The following is a 19,430-nucleotide window of genomic DNA, read 5'->3' as shown; positions in this document are numbered from 1 at the left end:
GAGCCGAAAATTTTTGTATTTCAGCTTACAAAACATGGAACTCTTGTCATTTTTTGCTTATCAAATCTTACAATTCTAATCAAGATACAATGTATGGTGACGGTCTTATAGATAACAATTTTTACCAACAAACTGAAGACTTGAAAAAATACTCTGAATTAGTACGAGCGAGTGAGCCGAAATTTGTATATTTCCGCGTCATCATCACGTTTTGTTCTTATCTCCTTTTTGTTTTGATAAATTTTGGCGAGCGAGCGCAGCGAGCGAGCCGAAAATTTTTGTATTTCAGCTTACAAAACATGGAACTCTTGTCATTTTTTGCTTATCAAATCTTACAATTCTAATCAAGATATAGTGATGGCCTTATAGATAACGATTTTTACCAACAAACTGAGGGCTTGAAGAAATACTCTAAATTAGTACGAGCGAGTGAGCCGAAATTTGTATATTTCCACGTCATCATTACGTTTTGTTCTTATCTTGTTTGATTTTTTTGGCGCCCCCCCCCCCCCCCCGTATGTTCGAAACCGTTGGCGCCTTCTTTTGATCCAATTGGCGATCGCTTCAGAACGAAAGAAATTGCAGCCGCTGCTCAGTGAAACATTTTGCCTGCTAAATATAAAATGACATGTGTGAACACAATAGAAATTGTCATTTTGTCCGCTTCATCATCACATTTTGTTCTTACCTTCTTCTTCTATATAAAATTTAGAGAGCGAGCGCAGCGAGCGAGCCGAAAATTGTATTTCAGCTTACATAACATGGAATTCTTGTGTGAACACAATAAACATTGTCATTTTGTCCGAGTCATCGTTATGTTTTGTTTTTATCTTTTTTTGATTTGGTTTTCTGCCCCCCCCCCCCCCCCTTCCGGTGAGTTTCTTCTTCTTCTTCTTCTTTTCTTTTTTCTTTTTTTTTCTTTTTTTCTTCGTTTTTTTTTCTTCTTCTTCGTTTTTTTTTTTTGCGCCCCCAAGGAGTGGCGCCCGGGGCACGTGCCCCCCTTGCCCCCCCCTAGATACGCCACTGGATATAAATTCTCATTGCAGAATTCCAAAAGCTCACCAAGCCAGTAAATGACAAGATAACACAAGAGGAGTCAAGGTCAAGACTTTATTTAATGGATTAAACAATCCCACACAAATTCGCCTTTCAGTGCATTGTAGCATCATCCCATAAACTGCTTCACTGCTACATGTTCAGGATTTCATATTTCATTTGTGTGTTTGATTTTTTTTCCCCTTTTTTCTGGGGGGGGGGGGGGAAATAAATTTCAAAATTATGAGATGCATGTCACAGAATACTTTCCAATCCTTCACAAAGCAGATTGATTTATAAGCATACACCAGTGTTCAGAGACATATATTGGACACATATTAGCTATCATAACAGTATACATACAGTCGCATGACCCAGGTCAAATGCTTCCCTTTCATTGTAGCCAGTCTCCTTTTGAGTCCAGTAAATGTATACAAAAGAGGAGAAAAGGTATCTTACATGACACAGACATTCTTCAACGACACATTTCACTCAATAATAATGTGATAAGCAGTGAAACACCAATGAACCTTGCACTGAATGTCTTCCCCCCCCCCCCCCCTGCTTTTTCTACATCAACACCAGATTTCAAAGCATGGGACTCTAAAAAAACCCCAAAACTATAATCATTTTGCACATCATTACTCAGGTACACTAGTTTCAGTTAGGCTGTATTGCACATAACACTCAGTGCAGCAAAACAGGCCACCAGTTTGACACAAATACATGCTGCAGAGATTTATTGGAATTCAGGTATTGAACTGTCAAGCATTTACTCTGAGAGCAGAGAATTGCAATGACATCCAAGTTTATTCTATGCCTGATGTTGAATAAACATTTTACTATTCCGTTTCTTTGACTTAACTCTAGCTATTCAATGAAGCCAACTTGAACCTGGGGTAGAATTGTGCTTTTAATCTCGCAAAGGGAAAAAAACATTCTGAAAGGAAAAACATCTCACTTCAGTCATAGTCACTTGGTTATCATTGGCACCCACCATCTACAAGATGGCATGACACAAATATCTTTGCCAGATTTAAAAAAAAAAAAAAAAAATCAAACCTACAGTATACCTGCGAATGCAAATTCACACTCCTCCATGCATTGATTGCTAATGTTGCTTGTGGAGGACTCTGCATGCCCTTCACATAAACTGTCACCATCTTCCAACATTTCTTGAAAGAATGCAGTTATTCCATTTTTTATTCAAGATTCTGAGCACCAGTTTATTAGTGTACTATGTCCTAACTCATCATCCACAAAACAGAAGTGAAACTCTTTAGAATGATGTACGTAAAAACAAGTCATCTACTTCAAATTCATGAAATTCTTCCGTCCAGATGTTTTGATGCAACTGATTGACAAACTGCCCTACATCGACATAACCAAGCACTGAACTGATCAGTGTTTTAGTAGCAGCCATGATAAAAGAAATCATGGGTGTAAATACTAATAAAGGCAGGTTCGAATCCTGCTCGAGTATGTACGCCCATGATTTCTTTTATCATGGCTACTACTAACACAATGATCAATTCAGTGCTTAATTACATCAATGTAGGGCAATTTGTCAATCAGTTGCATAAGTTGTTTACTTTCTTTTAATTTGTAGTGTGTGACAGTACTTTTATATCCAAACCAAACAGACGACTGCCAGAAAACCACAGAATATGAATATTATAGAAACTAAGTTTTAGATATGTGTCCACAGGACATAATTTAGGACAAATCATTAAAATTCAATCTGTCGTGATTTTACTGTTCACCTGACTGACTGGGTTCAAATTTGCACTTTTCTGTATATCTGCTTTTAATTCTTTAAAACCACCTTCATATGTGTGTACAGTCTCCTTAGGACATCACACAATTAATGCATGAATAATATTCTTTAAGTAGCATCTGCAGATACAGTATTTCAAACTTTGTGCTGACAGCTAGAGATATCATTCATTAAAAAGTATTCACTCTGAAGCATACATAAACTGGAACAACAACAAACAAAAACAAAGTGAGGAAGCAATTCCAATTATCACACATCTTTCTTAAGTCAAGTTGGACTCCATGTACTTCAGCACCACATACTAAAGAACATTGCCACATATTGAAAATAGTCATCACAAATCTGAGTTGTAAATACATTGTAAGACATATCACCACAATTGACATGCTTCATTGCAGAGAATGCGACGATAATTTGTGCAATATTTTGTAATCTGACAATGTTTGCAGTTTTGTAAAATCAGTCTCAAAATCCTATCAACACTGGAGTGCTATTTTAGAGACCTACATCATTCATATTATGTTGCATATTCTTTGCATTCTTTTCTATGTCTGTGTTTTCATCATTAGAATGAAAACTTACTGCCCAAGATGCTTTGTGCAATAACATTCATGTACAAAATAAATAGCTCTAAAATATCAATACCCTCAAAGCATCAACACCAATATTAAAACATACCCTTCAAAAGACTCCTTGTTATACATGTACTAGTAAAGTTCAGGTACACTCTTCTCCACTCATGGACATGTCAAATACGAATGTCCAGCACCATACACCTGCTCACATTTTGGCCAGTTATGGTACAACTAAGTCTCAACAGTAACATTTCCCTTGCCTTTCCCCTGCCTTTAAATCCATAAGTGAAAACCATGTCTCTAGGCATTGATGCTAGTAATAATATTATGCTTTTGCCTTACAGTCACTTTCATGTAACATGGACAATGTTAACCCCACATCTGTGTCAGTCCTGCAACCAACATGTTAGGACTTGTTCTGCCTGGTTTACACCTCTAGACTGCATCACCCCTTGTGGTTGTATCACTAGTCTCTTCGCAGGCTCCTGTCTTAATTGATAGCTCTATTTTGTGCTATCGATGACACTAATCACGTGTTGGATGACATCGCTGGAGGAAGCAGTGCCTCCCAGGTCTGGGGTGTGAATCTGGAAAGACAAACAGTCAGTAATAATAAGATGACAAGTGATGGCCAACAGGTTGACTTCTGTGAAACAGTGTGCAAATGAAAGATCATAAAGTGCACAGAGTGCGCTAATACCCGATTTTACGCACAAATGTGCCTGGTAAGCAATATATATCTAGAGCACATGGGCACCATTTCCATAACGAGCAAACCACTGGACTCACCATGCTTGTATATTACATGACCCATCAAGTGCATTCTGCCTCCTTTTCATTTTCTCCGCTTTAGGGGGGAGGCCAGGGCACACAGAATTCACTCCATAGGGTCAGGGGATACACGTACATGGAAAATCCAGCAGTTTGCTTACTAAAATGGTGGCCATGTGCGTTCTACAGCTAATCGCTTAAGTAATTTGTCTTCGCTCACGCTTCAAGATCTTTGGTGCAAATGAAAATGGCCATCAACCTTGAAAACTCCTTGGGAAACACTGAGTGCATAAAACACTGTCAGCCATAACCGATGGCATCATGCAGTCTTCGTACGACATTTTTTCTATGCATCACTTTAGCCAAACTGATGATATATTCCATACAAAATTTGGAGAAAAAGAATTAACTGCATGCATGGACACCTATCTCAGTATTGAATATGACAAGATCAACGTTTTCCAAAATATAAATGGTAGGCAAAGTTTCTTTTATATCACACATCAATACAGGCTCTGCAATCCTTTGCTCGCTATGCCATGAAATGCCAGATCCCCCATAATTGTGTGGACATTGGGTGGTATACAAGAATTTTCCTCTTTTTTTTCAATGGCCAAAACTTTAAAGCTGAGCATAGGCACAGTCTCAGCTCTTTAGAAACTTAGTTACATATTGAATGTAAATACATTCATGATTTTTTTTTTTTTCCAGGAGAGTACTATTCAATTTATGTCAGAAAAGAAAATAGCTGGGTGATGAATTCTGTAGACATACATGATGGGTAAATCACAAACCCAGTACCTTGCCTCATCAAAGCATAATGGTACGTGTGACAATAGCAAACCCCAGCTGCGGCCTTATCTATTCACTGACAGGTTAATCCTTCTATTCACTAAGAGTGAGACCAGGGTGCAGGTTTCTGATTACTGTGTGGTGTGCTTGTATCAAAGCATGATTGTGTCTTTGTGATCCAGTAGAAAGTTCTCTCTTGCCCTCCCATATGGGCCTCCCCTGTAGTGATACAGATGACTTAACATTTGACATCCAGGTTTATGTCATGTACAGTTCATGCTTTAATGAAAGGTGCATAGTAGTTTGAGTGCACAAGATCAGGTGTGAGCACACAAAGTGTGTGTGACCGTGGGCAGTGTTCCATGAAGCTTGTCAGTCACTGACAACTGTTTTAAGCTACTGAAATCCTTGCATCTGATTGGCTGAGAGCAAATTTGTCAGTGAAAAATCACTGACAAAATACTTGATGAAGTACTCCCAGGTGTTAAATGTTCAGCATTTAAACATTAATACATTTCTATGTATGTGTGGCCTTGAGTGTGTTGACAATGAAAGCATCATTTTGCTTCATCAAATTTGACAAAAATCTAGCTTTTCTCTTCTTAGCTTTTACAAGGTGTCATAGACTTCATTCTGGAAACTCCCACCCCCCCCCCCCCAAAAAAAAAAAAATCATATACACAAACACACACATTCTGTTTTAGATGCAGTAAACTATGGGTGCTTTGGTACAGTAAATATTTGGGTAGAAAATAAAAAAGAATAGAAAGGAAATGTTTTCTTAACATTTGTAACTTAAGTACACGCCGTTTGAAATCAACTGCATATGAGCAGTTGCAAAGCATTTGACAATTTCTTCATCAGAACACAAGAATGTAGATTAAAAATGTTGACATTTCAAATTGTGACACACGTGGTTACCATTATCAAATTCTCCAGTCAGAATATGAAAGAATAAAGAAGTTTATGAAATCAAAACTAGAATGTTCATTAAGTGCTAATAGTGCAAACAGAAAACAAACGAACAAACAAACTTAAAAAAATCTTATGAAAGTTTTCAAGTTCTCACAGCTAAACCTGGTTGTGGAGCAAGCTGATAATTGCCACCTACTATTCCAATACAGTGTACCACATACTTTGGAGGGGTGCCAGGAAGAGAACTGAAATCATTCAAAATCCTGAACAGGAAATACTGAATTTCTTGCACAGTAAATTTTTTAAATGTTTACATCTATGTTCAATGAGTTGAATGCACAAAATAAGATCCTGATTGTCACAGGAGAATCAGATCAGCATGGGACACAAACAAAGGAGTTATAGGGCGCGTTCAAGGGCTCTCCTAAAGCGAACTGTACCGTACCATACCCGCGCCAGAGGAGCGCTCGAACACTCCTAAAGTGTACCGTACCGTACTGAACCGAGCCAAAAGTGGACCACTTCCCGATGTGTTCCAAAAGAGTACCAAAAGTGTACCCAAAGTTCGCATGTGAGAATGTGCATATCATGCACATACGTCATAATGCATAGAGTTCAATCTCTTTGTTCGGGACAGCTTGAAGTATTTCAAGCTTGCCAGGTGAATGATCCTTTTGATACAAAATGCACCACCCCCTCTAAAGATAACTCATGAGGTGCGCTTTCTCAACAGAGTACTCGGACGCCCATAATCTGACACAGTTCAGTACGGTGCGCTTTAGTTCAGTTTGCTTTGGTTCACTTTAGAGCGCTCAAACGCACCCCTAGACTCACCCTCTCCTCTGTCAGTGTCTGAATCGTTGCCTTGCGGATTGTCTTGGCATGCTTCTCCAGGCCGAGGTGGTCTAGCAGCAGTGCCCCTGCCAGCAGGGTGGCAGTCGGGTTGGCAAGGTTCTGGCCTGCAATCGTCTTACCAGTGTTCCTTGTGGCCTTTGTAGACAAAACAAAACAAAACAAATGAACAAGTTAAAAAGAAAAGACTAGAAAATATAACTCACGACATCTTGGGTCAACAGAAAGGAAAATCCATCAACTGGAACAGCAAAGGAAAATGCAGAACTTGGAAGAAATCAAGTATTAATTCCTAATTTTAACCTCATAGCATTTTGAGTCAAGAGAAAGTAAACAGAAAACAAAATGCAGCACTGCCAAAAATCAAATATAATTTCCTACACATACTTCTCATCCATCTTTACTTCCTTCCTTAAATAAATAATGAACAATGATATGTGCATAACATTCACAAAGCAAAGTTTTACTATGCGTTGCTCAGCAATCAGCCCATCCACGATTGTGCTTTGTTGGCCACTGTATCAGGGCAATTACTCCCCGAGGGCAATTACCCCCCCCCCCCCCCCCCCCCCCGCAAAATACTGGTTAGTGGCAAGGTTAGAGTAAAAATTAGGTTTAGGGTTAGGATTAGGTTCAGGATTAGGATTAGGGTTAGGGTCAGGGGAAGGGTCAGGGGGGGTGGTAATTGTCCAGGGGGTAATTGCCCTAGACCCGTTAGCCACACAGTTAATCAGGGTATCACAATGGCTTTTGTATAGAAACATAGTATCATTAACCCCTTTATTAAGCCAACCAAATGTACACAATGACTAAATTGTGCTTTTGCTGCTTTGATATTTCTTTTTTTTTAGTGCACAGGAGCATGAAAGGTTGTCAATGAGCATTCAAGTAATTCCTAGGCATGTTGTTACAATGATGTGGATCCAACAGCTAAACAGTTGTGATTTATGCAAACCCGTACAGGAAGGCCACTCAAATAAGTAAACCAATATCTTTCTATCTCTCTGCTTAAATACCGAAATTTCAATTACTGAATTGAATCTGCACGAATCATGTCAATATTGGCCTATATACGCCACAGCAACACAAAATCAGAATCGAGGAAAATACCAATTGTTCACAATCTCTCAATTATGGCTTCCCTACACACACAGTCGAGGAATGCAGCAATATGAGTTGCAACTAGCCTCAGTCTACCACATTGTGCAGGAACATTTTTGCCCATTCCCTACTATTCCTCCCACCCCCCCCCCCCCCCCAGCTTATCACAATGGTTGAAAGGACTGTTGGTGTCAAGTGAAAAATGCAGCTCAGTATGATGTTATATATATGACTAAAGCACTGAACTGAGGCACATACAGAGTTCTGACCCATCATTTGTATGACATGGAAAGAGCACAGGCATTCAATGCATGCAGTCAGAAACAGCCAAGGTAACATCACATGGACATGCAATTTTCCACTGAAGGGAAAACACCGCCCAATGATACAGTCTAGCTATTTAAAGTCATCATCTCTCTTTCCCCGGTATAACGATACAAAAGACCACTAATAGGGCTTGTTATGGCTTAAAACAAAGCTACTATGGAATCATACATCAAAGAGCTGCATGACCCATGCTTGCCCGAGCGCTGCATCATCACCCCCAGCCTTCAGACTGAATTTGTGAAATAATTTGTTATCCTTGCCACACTTTGCAGGAATTTAGCTGAAGGTATAAACAAAGGAAAAAACAAACAGAGCGGTATGATACAATTCTAATGGAATTTGCTATACTACGTACACATAAATTCATGAGAAAATCAGGGGAGTGTGACCAATGTGGAAGAAGCTATGTACACTCTTTGTAGTGAGAGATCACTATGTGGTTGTGTATGTGCGTGAATGCGTGCCATTTCAAATAGTAAGTAGCTCTACCGTTTCAAATATTGCGTAGTCCTCCCCGACGTTTTGGCCTGCAACGATGCCCGGCCCTCCCACCAGTCCACATCCTATGTTGCTGATGATGTTCCCATAGAGATTGGGCATGACCATCACATCAAACTGTTGAGGTCTGGAAACCAGCTGTATAAAGAGAGAGGACAATTCACTTTAACCCGTTGAAGATTAGTTCCGAGTATACTCGGGCAGGTGTCTATGGAAAATGCATGTTACAACAAAATCAGTTCGTCCTCATTGAAGTTGACTTGTAGACTGAAATGAAACTGAACAAAGAGAACAGTGGAGTCTTCATTCAAATCATTCACAAAACCAAAATGTCATCGGACTTCAAAATTTCCCATGTGTTTTGAAAGCAGAGATATTAGCCAGCCAAGTTACATATGAATTTAAATGAAAACAAAATTAGGTAATATTATGGCCTTATTAGTGATTCCCTTCACTGGTAAACATATGTGCATCATTATTAAAATTTTTGAACATGAATTTAAAAACATGAAATATCATCCTACATATCAAATTGTTCCAAATTGTGAACATGAATTTATGAAGTGAAAGGGAAGCAGGAGAGGGAAGGGGAATCATAGCTGCTACTCATTGATTGACATATAGTATTATTTCATTATACCTGGTATAATATCTTGTAAAAAAGCAATTGGAGACCATTGCCTTGTCATATTTTTATATATATGATTGGGAACAAACATCATAGCTTCACAAAACTCATGTAGTTTGTTATATTTGTCCTATTTCAATAAAGCTTCATAATTTCTGTTTGTTTGACTTTAGTCCCTTTTGTTTAATACTGAAAAAGGTTACTAAAACTATACAGAGAAGGGGTTACCTTTGTCTACACAGTAATAGCTCCGACTACAGTCCTGGAAACAGACTCAAGTGTCGTGACTTACAGCGGTATTCCACTCAAAGTTCAAGTTATCACCAATAAATCAGCCAAACAGAACAGCGGAAGCTTAATCATTTCAGACATAAACTACTACAAAATGATGTAAGACTTGACAGCTATGCATCTCTTCAAATCTCCACCGACCTTCACAAATTTCTTTGCTCCGTTTCCCTCTGTGAAAGAAAATCATGCCGTTAACTCGCATCTCTCACATCTATTTTCTGTTTTTATGACAACCTACAAATGGCGACTTTCAAGGACAATAGCATGCATCTACTAAAACATTGACCATAACACGATTCATCTGTTTAGTTTGTTTGTTTGTTTGTTTGTTTGTTTGTTTGTTTGTTTGTTTGTTTGTTTGTTTGTTTGTTTGTTTTTGTACACTTGTACAAGCCAGTAGGAGAATTATGAGGGGGTGACATCAATGCCACATCTAATTGGCAAATTTATTTGGTTGGGGCTGATATCACTATCATTTTGATATTCTATGCATTCATTACATTATGCCCAATTTTCAATAAAATTTCCATCATTCTGTTCATTTGACTGAAGTATTTGTTTTCCTCTTTTTTTTACCAAAGCCAACTTGAACCTGGCATTAGATTTTCGCTTTAACCCATGTGACAAGAAATTGAGATTACTGCAACATATGCTGGTACATGATGTATCATATTGCATTGCAGGCGGCAGAGATGTCAACAAACAGGCACAAATTAGGGCAGCTGTAACCTATACCTGCATGCAGCAGTTGTCCACGATGAGGTCGTTGAACTCAATCTCAGGATACTCCGCTGCTACATCCCTGCAAGACTGGAGGAAGAGACCATCCCCAAGTTTCCTGGAAGGAACACAAAACATTTTGTTACAATCTATAACAAAAGGAATGCATGTAACTTGATTGTAGCATAGGCATATTTTGAATTCTCGTTTAACAAAATTGCTGTGAAGTGTCTTGCACCAAAACCTTGAATTCTGTTTGATCTGATTTCCTTTTACCAAGACCATCTAAAAAGGATGAGTGTATCAGGGATCTCGCCAGCGTATATCACCCTTGTCGGTGCCGACAAGCGTGCGGTTTGAAGAAAGAATTGCCGACAAGGGTAACACCACGTGTGAACTTGCCGACAAGGGTAACACCATGCACGCGTGAACTTGCTTGACGAGCCAAGTTCGGACCAATTTCTCGCCTTTTTTACTCTTTATTATCTGGCTAGAAAAGAAGCTAGAGTTGAAAGGAGCAGCAGTTTACAAGCGCAAAAAGTTAACGCACCGATCACAACAACGCGGCTCAACACAGCGACATACAATTGTACATGTACTAGCTGCATACACACCACATCACACACTTGCTCACTCACATGCGCTCTGATTCGGGATCCACACACTAGCCGGCCACAAACAGCCGCCTGTGTGTCCGACGGTATTGTGAGAGGGAGAGAGAGGACGAAAAGAGGGTCGGAGGCCGACCAGCGAGGGAGGCTGAGGAAGGCTGACACGTGCTCGCTTGTTGTCACGCTTGTTGTCGGGTTACGCAAAAACAAACGATATGAAATGCATGCCCCCTCTCGCCAAAGGTTGTATTTTTATGTATTTTTTTTTTTTTTTTTGCTGCTTTGGTTTGTTTGTTCGTTTATCTGCCTGTCTGTCTCTCTATTCGCAAAATAAGTGAACATTTTGCGAACAGATTAGGATGAAATTTTCAGGAACAGTTGGTGTAAAATGGCGCAAGGAACAGATGATTGAATTTTGATAGTGAGCAGGATTTATAATACCACCGGAATTCACCGCCAGAATCCAGGATTTTTAGACTTTGTTTCGTATATTTGAAAGGATTCGTATCAATTCTGTAGGAAGCTGGCCATCGGCAATGACGCAAAATTAGATGCGTTCAAAGCATTGCCGCAGAGAGAAAATTAACTCCATCTTTCGTTAAAAAAAAAGAAGAAAAAAGAAAGTGCGATGGAGTAAGCAAATGCAAATTGTTATTTTTTTTTTGTAGTTTCAGCGGGTTATTTTTTTTTATTATTATTATTTAAAAAGCCATGTGTTCCATTTGAGCCTTTTCACTTTCCATGGATTTGTAAACGTCATTCGTGAATATTCCATTTTCCTTCTCCGGGCCGACATTTATAGTAATTCTGTCATAATGGTCTTTCAAGTTCAACATACGTAATGCTCCACGTGCTTCTGGCTTGGCTTGTTAACAGGAGGGTTAGGGGGCCTTCATGGGCAGAAAATAAATGGATAATCATCCATCAATGTTCCCATTTGGTTTACATGCTATTTACACGCTGTTTACGACCACTGAAGCAAGGTGGCAGTACGCGCGGCATTCCTTTATCTGACACCTGGCTTTCGTGGACATTTCGTGGAAATTTCCACAAGCCATGATATCAAGTTTCCTCATTGCCGGTGGTCGTGTTTTTTTTTTTTTAATTCTTCATTACGAACATCAATTTGTTCAACTTGAAAAGTGTAGATAATTTGCTTCGAGCACGTGTTTCTTTCTTTTTTTTATTGCAGTGTTGGTAATATTTTGTTTTGTTCATCGTCTGTGCATGGCAGGGGTTCATGGGAGTAGAACGATAGGAATGACTGGGGAGAAAATAAACTGAAAGAAGGAAGCATCTTTTGAGCAAGCTGTCTTTCGTTTTTCTCTACACCAGCATCAGTGTGTGTCTGTGTTTATTCATTTTTTTTTATCATGCTCTTGCTTCAAGGAGCTACGCTTTTCCCGCGTAAAATTAATAATGGATACCGCATGCAGAGGCCCACGTTTTGACGGGAAGAACCATACATTCTTTATCTATTCATAATGATTTTTTTTAAAAATCTAAAATAAAGAATGTTTGGTTGTTCAAGTAATGTGAAAAATATTATTTTGACATTTCATGCGCTTAACTGCCAAGCATTTTCTTTTTTTTTTCTTTTACGGGAGAGAGCGAAATGTTCTTCTCTTTAGCAATGACCAATGACGGCGTACATAGGCATATATACATATCATATATTGTGACGCAGTTTTGATTTTCGTGAACACGTGAATTGTTCTCTTTCCAGATCAGTTCTTGATTTAGTGAAAGTTAACAATGTGTTTCACATTCACAAAAGCAGTTTGGTTTGCCTGTGTTCAGTTCGCTGTCAATGAATTTTCTAAATAAAGCGATGCCCCAAACGGGTTTACTCTGAGGGTTTGTTCCGAAATAATAACAGAATAATACTACATTCCTTATTATTCTGAAGGTTTGTTAATCTGACAATAATAAAGAAACAATGTCCGTTAATTTCCAAACAAAATCAGTTTTGTTGTTTCGAACGTTCTGCCAATGAAATTTCGGAATGAAACAGTAACAGTTTTCTTACTCTGAGGGTTCGTTACTCCGACAGAAAAAAAAAGTAACAAAATAGATACTAGATTCTATATTCTGAAGGTTCGTTAACCGAAAGATAATAAAGAAAAAAAATATATCCGTAAATTTCAAAACGAAATCAATTGTCATTTCGAAAGTTCTGCCAGTGAAATTTCGGAATAAAATGACGGCACAAAACAGCTTGTTTTCGTACTCTAAGGGTCTGTTTATAAATAGCAATGATAAAATAATACATTGTAGATTCTTTATTCTGAAGGTTCGTTAACCGAAAATTGAAAAAAGAAATATGTCCGTAAATTTCAAAACGAAATCAGTGCATCATTTCGAACGTTTTGCCAGTGAAATTTCGGAAAAAACGACTGCCCAAAAACAGTTGCAGTTTTCTTACTCTGAGGATTCGTTACTCCGACAGATTAATGATAAAATGATGCTAGATTTTTTATTCTGAAGGTTCGTTAATCCAAAAATGATTAAGAAAAAATGTCCGTTCATTTCATAACAAAATCAGTTCTGTTATTTCGAACGTTCTGCCAGTATAATTACGGAATAAAACGACGGCCCCAAAACGGTTACAGTTTTCGTTCTCTGAGGGTTCGTTACTCCGAAAGAATGATGGTAAAATGATACTCTACATTCTTAATTCTGAATGATCGTTAATCGAAAAATGATAAAGGAGAAAATAATATTCGTTTATATCCAAACGAAATCAGTGTTGTTATTTCGAACGTTCTGCCAGTATGATTTCGGAATACAACAACGGCCCCAAAATGGTTAGTTTTCTATACTCTGAAGGTTTGTTATTCCGAAACAAGAACGATGATAGATAGATTCCTTTCTGAAGGTTTGTTGATCGGAAAATAATTAAATCTCCGAACGAAATCAGTTTTGTTTATTTTGAACGTTCATCTGTAGTACCGACCTTTGGTGTTGTTGTTGTTTTCGATTACAAACCTTCGAAGTACACTGTACTCAGTAATGAATCGTTTCATTTTATGATTAAACAAACCTTCGGAATAATGACCATCATTACATTTTTGTATGATATCTCTTTGATGTCCAAACTACCGCAGTATACCCAGAAAGGAAAGTGCAATGATGTCCCGAAAGTTCTCGATCGCTTCTCGCGCATCTGCATGCAATAGGCCTACCACGTGGTCGAGCAGACGGCGAGAAAGCAAAAACACTACGGGTATACACGGCGCGCGTTGTTGCGATGCAGAGACGGCTAATTATTGCAACAGTGAAACAGGAAAGACCTAAAAGAAATCGGAACCTTCACCATCGGCACCTACGTCTCTTTCATTTATTATTTAGGGGCTGCCGCCAACAAAAGGTATGGAGTTTCTGCATTGTTTCTGTGAGAATATGCCCCTCACAACGTTCATTACATCTCCGTGAAAATGTCGCATTTAGTGGCATTTTAGCGGCGATTTATCTGTGTTGTATTGAGCATTAGCGAAGGCTTCCGCGCTTCGTACCCACCCCCAGAACAGCGCGAATTAGTGCCGACAAGCGTGAAGAAATTCCTGGCGAGAACCCTGGTGTATGACAGTATGAATTTTTCTTTTATTAGGTAATAATCAATAGGTAATCACAATGTGATCGTGACGCTGTTACGACCAAAATCACTCCGAGAATGATCGCACAAAAGAAACAATCAACTGATGTTCAGGCGGTTTATTGACAGTGGTACAGACTGGTAATTGGCGTCACATCAGTACAACAATGATCAATAGAAACAGTTATAAATCGGTAGTGGAATCACTTACACGTATTAAATAATCCTTTGAAAGTGTCCAAATACGATGTTCGATGCACAGACGAATGATCCGCGACGCACCGATGAATGATTCCTCCGACGTAACTCCAGAGGCGCAGGTTACGATAGTCCACGGTATAGATCCGGGGTAAAATCCACGATATATGTCCACGGCGAAACGTGCAGAGTCCAAACGTTGTGACGACCACGTCCAGTTGATGCGTTGAATGATGATTCACTTTATATTGTCCAGCTATGAATCCAGCCCGTCACAGCTTTGCCGTAGCAATGTCCATTGACATTAAAATATGGAGTCCAATGAAGGCACATTAATTCTCTGCAGGCAAAATGTCTCCCAGGCCTTATCTCCACAAACATAACAGGTCAGCAGGTAACACAGGACTGACTATAACAAGTCGCTTCAGAGCCAGAAGTGACGTAACTCTCAGAGCAGAGGTGTTGGGTACTCTGCCTACTGCAGAATTTCTCTGGCTTATATACTATCCATTCACCCCCTTCTAGCACATTCTATAACTCTCTCCAACCTACTAGCCAGTCCAAGTTCCAGGAAACCTGGATGACTCACTGCCTAACTATGTACAAAACATCATTACCAAGAATAACTACCAATCACATTGGGCTACAGGGACAGTGCCTCACTCAGCCAAACATGTAAGCACTTCCCAGAACTTTCTGGAATGGGTGAAATCATTCTAGATTGAGTGAGCTATAATGTATTTCCTGTTACATGCATGTACTGTATAGCTACATTGTATACCACCTAGAAAATTCTCCACTTATCTGGTCAGCCTGTATGTACTATATCTATACCACATAGAATGTTCTCCATTAATCTGGTCCACCTGTGTACATACACATTAAAACAGCCCGGCATACAGTACATCATACATGTACGTGTACATAACTACTAGTGTGTACATTTGTGACACCATCCCCCATGGGAAAAAGAAAGCCTTGCTGTAGCAAGGGTTTCTTTTACCTTCACAATTTCTCATTGTTATTTGCAACGAATGTGAGGTAAAGTCCAAGTCAAGCAACAATAATCACATACTATCACATGCCTTTTGGATAGCTGTATTAATTCCATGTTCTCTTTTCATGGATACTATTTACAATGATATTGCTTAGATTCTCTGAGCTTATACAATCATATCAAACTGTTTTGCACACATTAATGAATATGCTAAACACATACACTGGAAATGATACGCGGTGAAAACTTTTCACCTTTGATACTCTCTTCAAGTTACACTCTTGACAGAGCGTCGGCAATTACATTGTTTTTGCCTGCCACATGTTTGATTTTGAGTGCATATGGCTGCGTCATCATGCTCCATCTGAACAACCTGTTGTTCTTCATTTTGAACCGGTCTAAAAAGACCAAGGGGTTGTGGTCAGTATAGACCGTGATCTCCCCTTTGCTATTTGTCAAGTACACTTCGTATTGCTGGAGGGCAAGGATGAGACTGAGAGCCTCCTTCTCAATTGTGGAGTACTTCTTCTGGTATGTGTTCAATTTTTTGGAGAAGTAGCTAACTGGTCGTTCAGTGCCTTCTTCATCTTCTTGGAGCAAAACCGCTCCCACTCCTACATCGCTAGCATCTATTGCCACCTTGAATGGCTTTGCGAAGTCAGGAGCTGCCAAAACAGGCTCATTAGCAAGGACTGCCTTTAGTTTCTCGAAGGCTCTTTGACACTCATCAGTCCAGGTGTACTTTGCCTTGCCCTTCAGCAGGTTTGTTAGGGGGGTGACTACAGTGCTGAAATTCGGTACAAATTTCCTGTAGAAACCAGCCATGCCCAGAAATCTGAGCAACTCCTTCTTGGATTGGGGGATGGGAAAGCCTAGTATAGCCTCTACCTTGGCTTCTCTTGGCAATACTTGTCCCTGACCGACTACATGCCCGAGATACACCACTTTGGCCTTTGCAAATTCACTCTTTGCCAGATTAATCACCAATCCGGCCTCCTTGAGTCGATTGAAAAGTTGCCGCAAGTGTGTAATGTGCTCCTCCCACGTGTCACTATACACTAGGATGTCATCAATGTATACTACACAGTGGTCAAGTCCGGCAATGATTTGGTTTGTCAGCCGTTGGAAGGTGGCTGGAGCATTTTTCATGCCGAATGGCATTACTTTGCATTGGAACAAGCCATCTGGTGTAGCAAAGGCAGAAATCTCTCTGGCTTTGTCGGTCAAGGGCACTTGCCAGTATCCCTTTAGAAGGTCTATTTTACTGACATATGCAGAATTGCCGACCCTGTCAATGCAGTCTTCAAGTCTGGGAATGGGGAAAGAATCTGTTTTTGTCACGGCATTCACCTTTCGGTAATCTATACAGAATCTTTGAGACCCATCCGGTTTGGGCACCATGACGATTGGGGAGCTCCAACTGCTTTTACTAGGTTCTATTATGTCATTGTCTAGCATGTATTGAACCTCTTCCCTTACTTTTTGTAGTTTGCTCGGGTTTAGTCTGTAAGGGTTTTGCTTGATAGGGTCAGCATCTCCCACATCAACATCATGTACAGCCAGAGGGGTGCAGCCTGGTTTGTCTTTACACAGTTCTTTGTACTCATGTAACAGACTAGTCACATCTTTCCTCTGATTTTCAGGTAGGTAGTTCAGTGCCTCATCTACTTTCCCTAACATCTCTGAGTTAGACAACCTGGCACTAGAGGGCTCACTTCCATGCTCATCTTGAGCTTCTCCCTCTTCCTCTACTTCCTCTTCTACCACCTGAGCTACGCCTACCGGCTGACCAGCCTTTCTCTCATAGTACTCTTTCAGCATGTTTACATGACACACCCTCTGATCTTTGCGTCTGTCTGGCGTACTGATCACATAGTTCACATCATTGAGTTTCTTTTTGACAGAGTACGGGCCACTGAACTTGGCTTTCAGTGGTTCACCTTGTATGGGCAGCAGTACAAGAACTTTGTCACCTGGGTTGAAAGTTCGGGCTTTGGCATTTTTGTCTGCCTTTCTCTTCATAGAGTCTTGTGACACTTTCAAGTGTTCCCTAGCTACCTCACAAGCCTTTGAAAGCCTTTCACGAAACTTTGACACATAGTCAAGTAGGTGGACCTCATCATCCTCAGTCATGAATTTCTCTTTGATGAGCTTCAGTGGGCCCCTAACTTCATGACCGTACACCAACTCAAATGGGCTGAAACCCGTCGACTCATTTGGGGAGTCCCTCGTTGCGAACAGTAGGAAAGGGATGCCCTTATCCCAATCCTCGGGATACTCCTCACAGAACGCCCTAATCATTGTCTTTAGGGTCTGGTGGTAGCGCTCCAACGCACCTTGGGACTGGGGATGATAAGCTGACGACTTCAGCTGCTTCACACCCAAACGATACATCACCTCTTGAAATATGCCTGACATGAAATTTGACCCTTGGTCAGACTGCACTTCCTTGGGCAACCCATACCTAGTGAAAAACTGCACTAGAGCATCTACCACAGTCTTAGCAGTGATATTTCGCAATGGAATAGCCTCTGGAAACCGTGTAGACATATCCATGATTGTCAAGAGGTACTTGTGACCCGACCTAGTCCTAGGCAAAGGTCCAACACAGTCAACTAGAACCCGACTGAATGGTTCTTCAAACGCAGGTATCGGAATCAATGGCGCCGGCTTCACCGAATGCTGTGGTTTACCAGCCACCTGACATGTGTGACAAGTCTTGCAAAACTCAGCCACATCCACATTCAGCCCTGGCCAATAGAAATGCCTCATGATCCGATCCTTTGTCTTTCTGACGCCTAAATGGCCGCCAACAGGTAACTCGTGAGCAATCCTCAAGATCTCACCGCGGTAACTAGGAGGGACAACAACTTGACGGACCACCATCCAATCCTCATCAGCTGGCCTATGGGGAGGTCTCCACTTCCTCATCAAAATGCCATCTTTGACATAATAGCACTCAGGGACCTTTTCAGCCTCAGCCTCAGAACACGCCGTCTGAGACAAGCCATTCAACTCAGAGTCTGCCTGCTGTGCTTCAACCAAGGAAGACTTGCTAAACAGCCCATCACTGTTAGCCTCGGAGCCTAATACAGCAACCCCATCATTCAAATCCTTGAAAAAGGTTTCTGCCAACCAAACACCGGAATTCTCCTCCACATCAACAAAATCCACATCATCTTGAACAGCTCTACGAGCCTGAGACCTAGTCACAACACAATCTGGGAAAATCCCAGGAAACTCCTCCTGCAACTGCTCAGTTTCAGCAACCACCACTGGTTTATCCGAAACAACTGGAGACGCAACCACCTTGTCCCCAGCCAAGTCATTCCCCAACAGGAAGTCAATGCCTGCCATAGGCAACTCAGGAACAACTCCAACAGTCACAGGACCAGAAACTAGGTCACACTTCAAATCCACTCTATACAGTAGCACTGACATATAACTGCCATCAACAGTCTGAATCAAAACTTTTGCATTCACTGCACTATCTGGTGGAAAAGTCATACCACCATCCACCATCAACGACTGAGAGGCCCCCGTATCCCGCAGGATGACCACTGGCTTACCTGCCTCACCAGAGGTACATGGGGTCACCTCACCATCAAACAAAAAGCTACGATAGCTCTCATCCACCTGCTTCAGCCTATCTTTGAATTTGGGAGATTGACTTTCAATGGCCTGTGTTTCACTGAACGGGACACTGTTTTCTGGTAGGACACTTTTTGACATGACAAATCCCAAGTC

At 40.4% G+C, this 19,430-nt stretch overlaps 1 protein-coding gene across 1 annotated transcript in view; it reads right to left on the bottom strand.

Annotated features, from left to right (window-relative positions):
- Window positions 1-2,812: 2,812 nt before the first annotated feature.
- LOC139710412 (isocitrate dehydrogenase [NAD] subunit gamma, mitochondrial-like) overlaps window positions 2,813-19,430 on the bottom strand; it is a 33,307-nt gene continuing 16,689 nt past the window's right edge. Inside the window, exons 6-9 of the mRNA XM_071622329.1 lie at window positions 10,298-10,400; window positions 8,635-8,781; window positions 6,700-6,855; window positions 2,813-3,974 (exon numbers count right to left, since the gene is read on the bottom strand). Of these exons, the coding sequence (XP_071478430.1) occupies window positions 3,891-3,974; window positions 6,700-6,855; window positions 8,635-8,781; window positions 10,298-10,400 (490 nt within the window). The 3' untranslated portion in view covers window positions 2,813-3,890. The remainder of the gene's footprint in view (window positions 3,975-6,699; window positions 6,856-8,634; window positions 8,782-10,297; window positions 10,401-19,430) is intronic.

The sequence above is a fragment of the Diadema antillarum genome, unplaced genomic scaffold (assembly GCF_040938485.1).
Source record: "Diadema antillarum isolate AM-2024a unplaced genomic scaffold, OU_Dant_1.0 seq00001529_RagTag, whole genome shotgun sequence".
Taxonomy (NCBI): domain Eukaryota; kingdom Metazoa; phylum Echinodermata; class Echinoidea; order Diadematoida; family Diadematidae; genus Diadema; species Diadema antillarum.
This window is presented reverse-complemented; position numbering and strand designations above follow the sequence as displayed.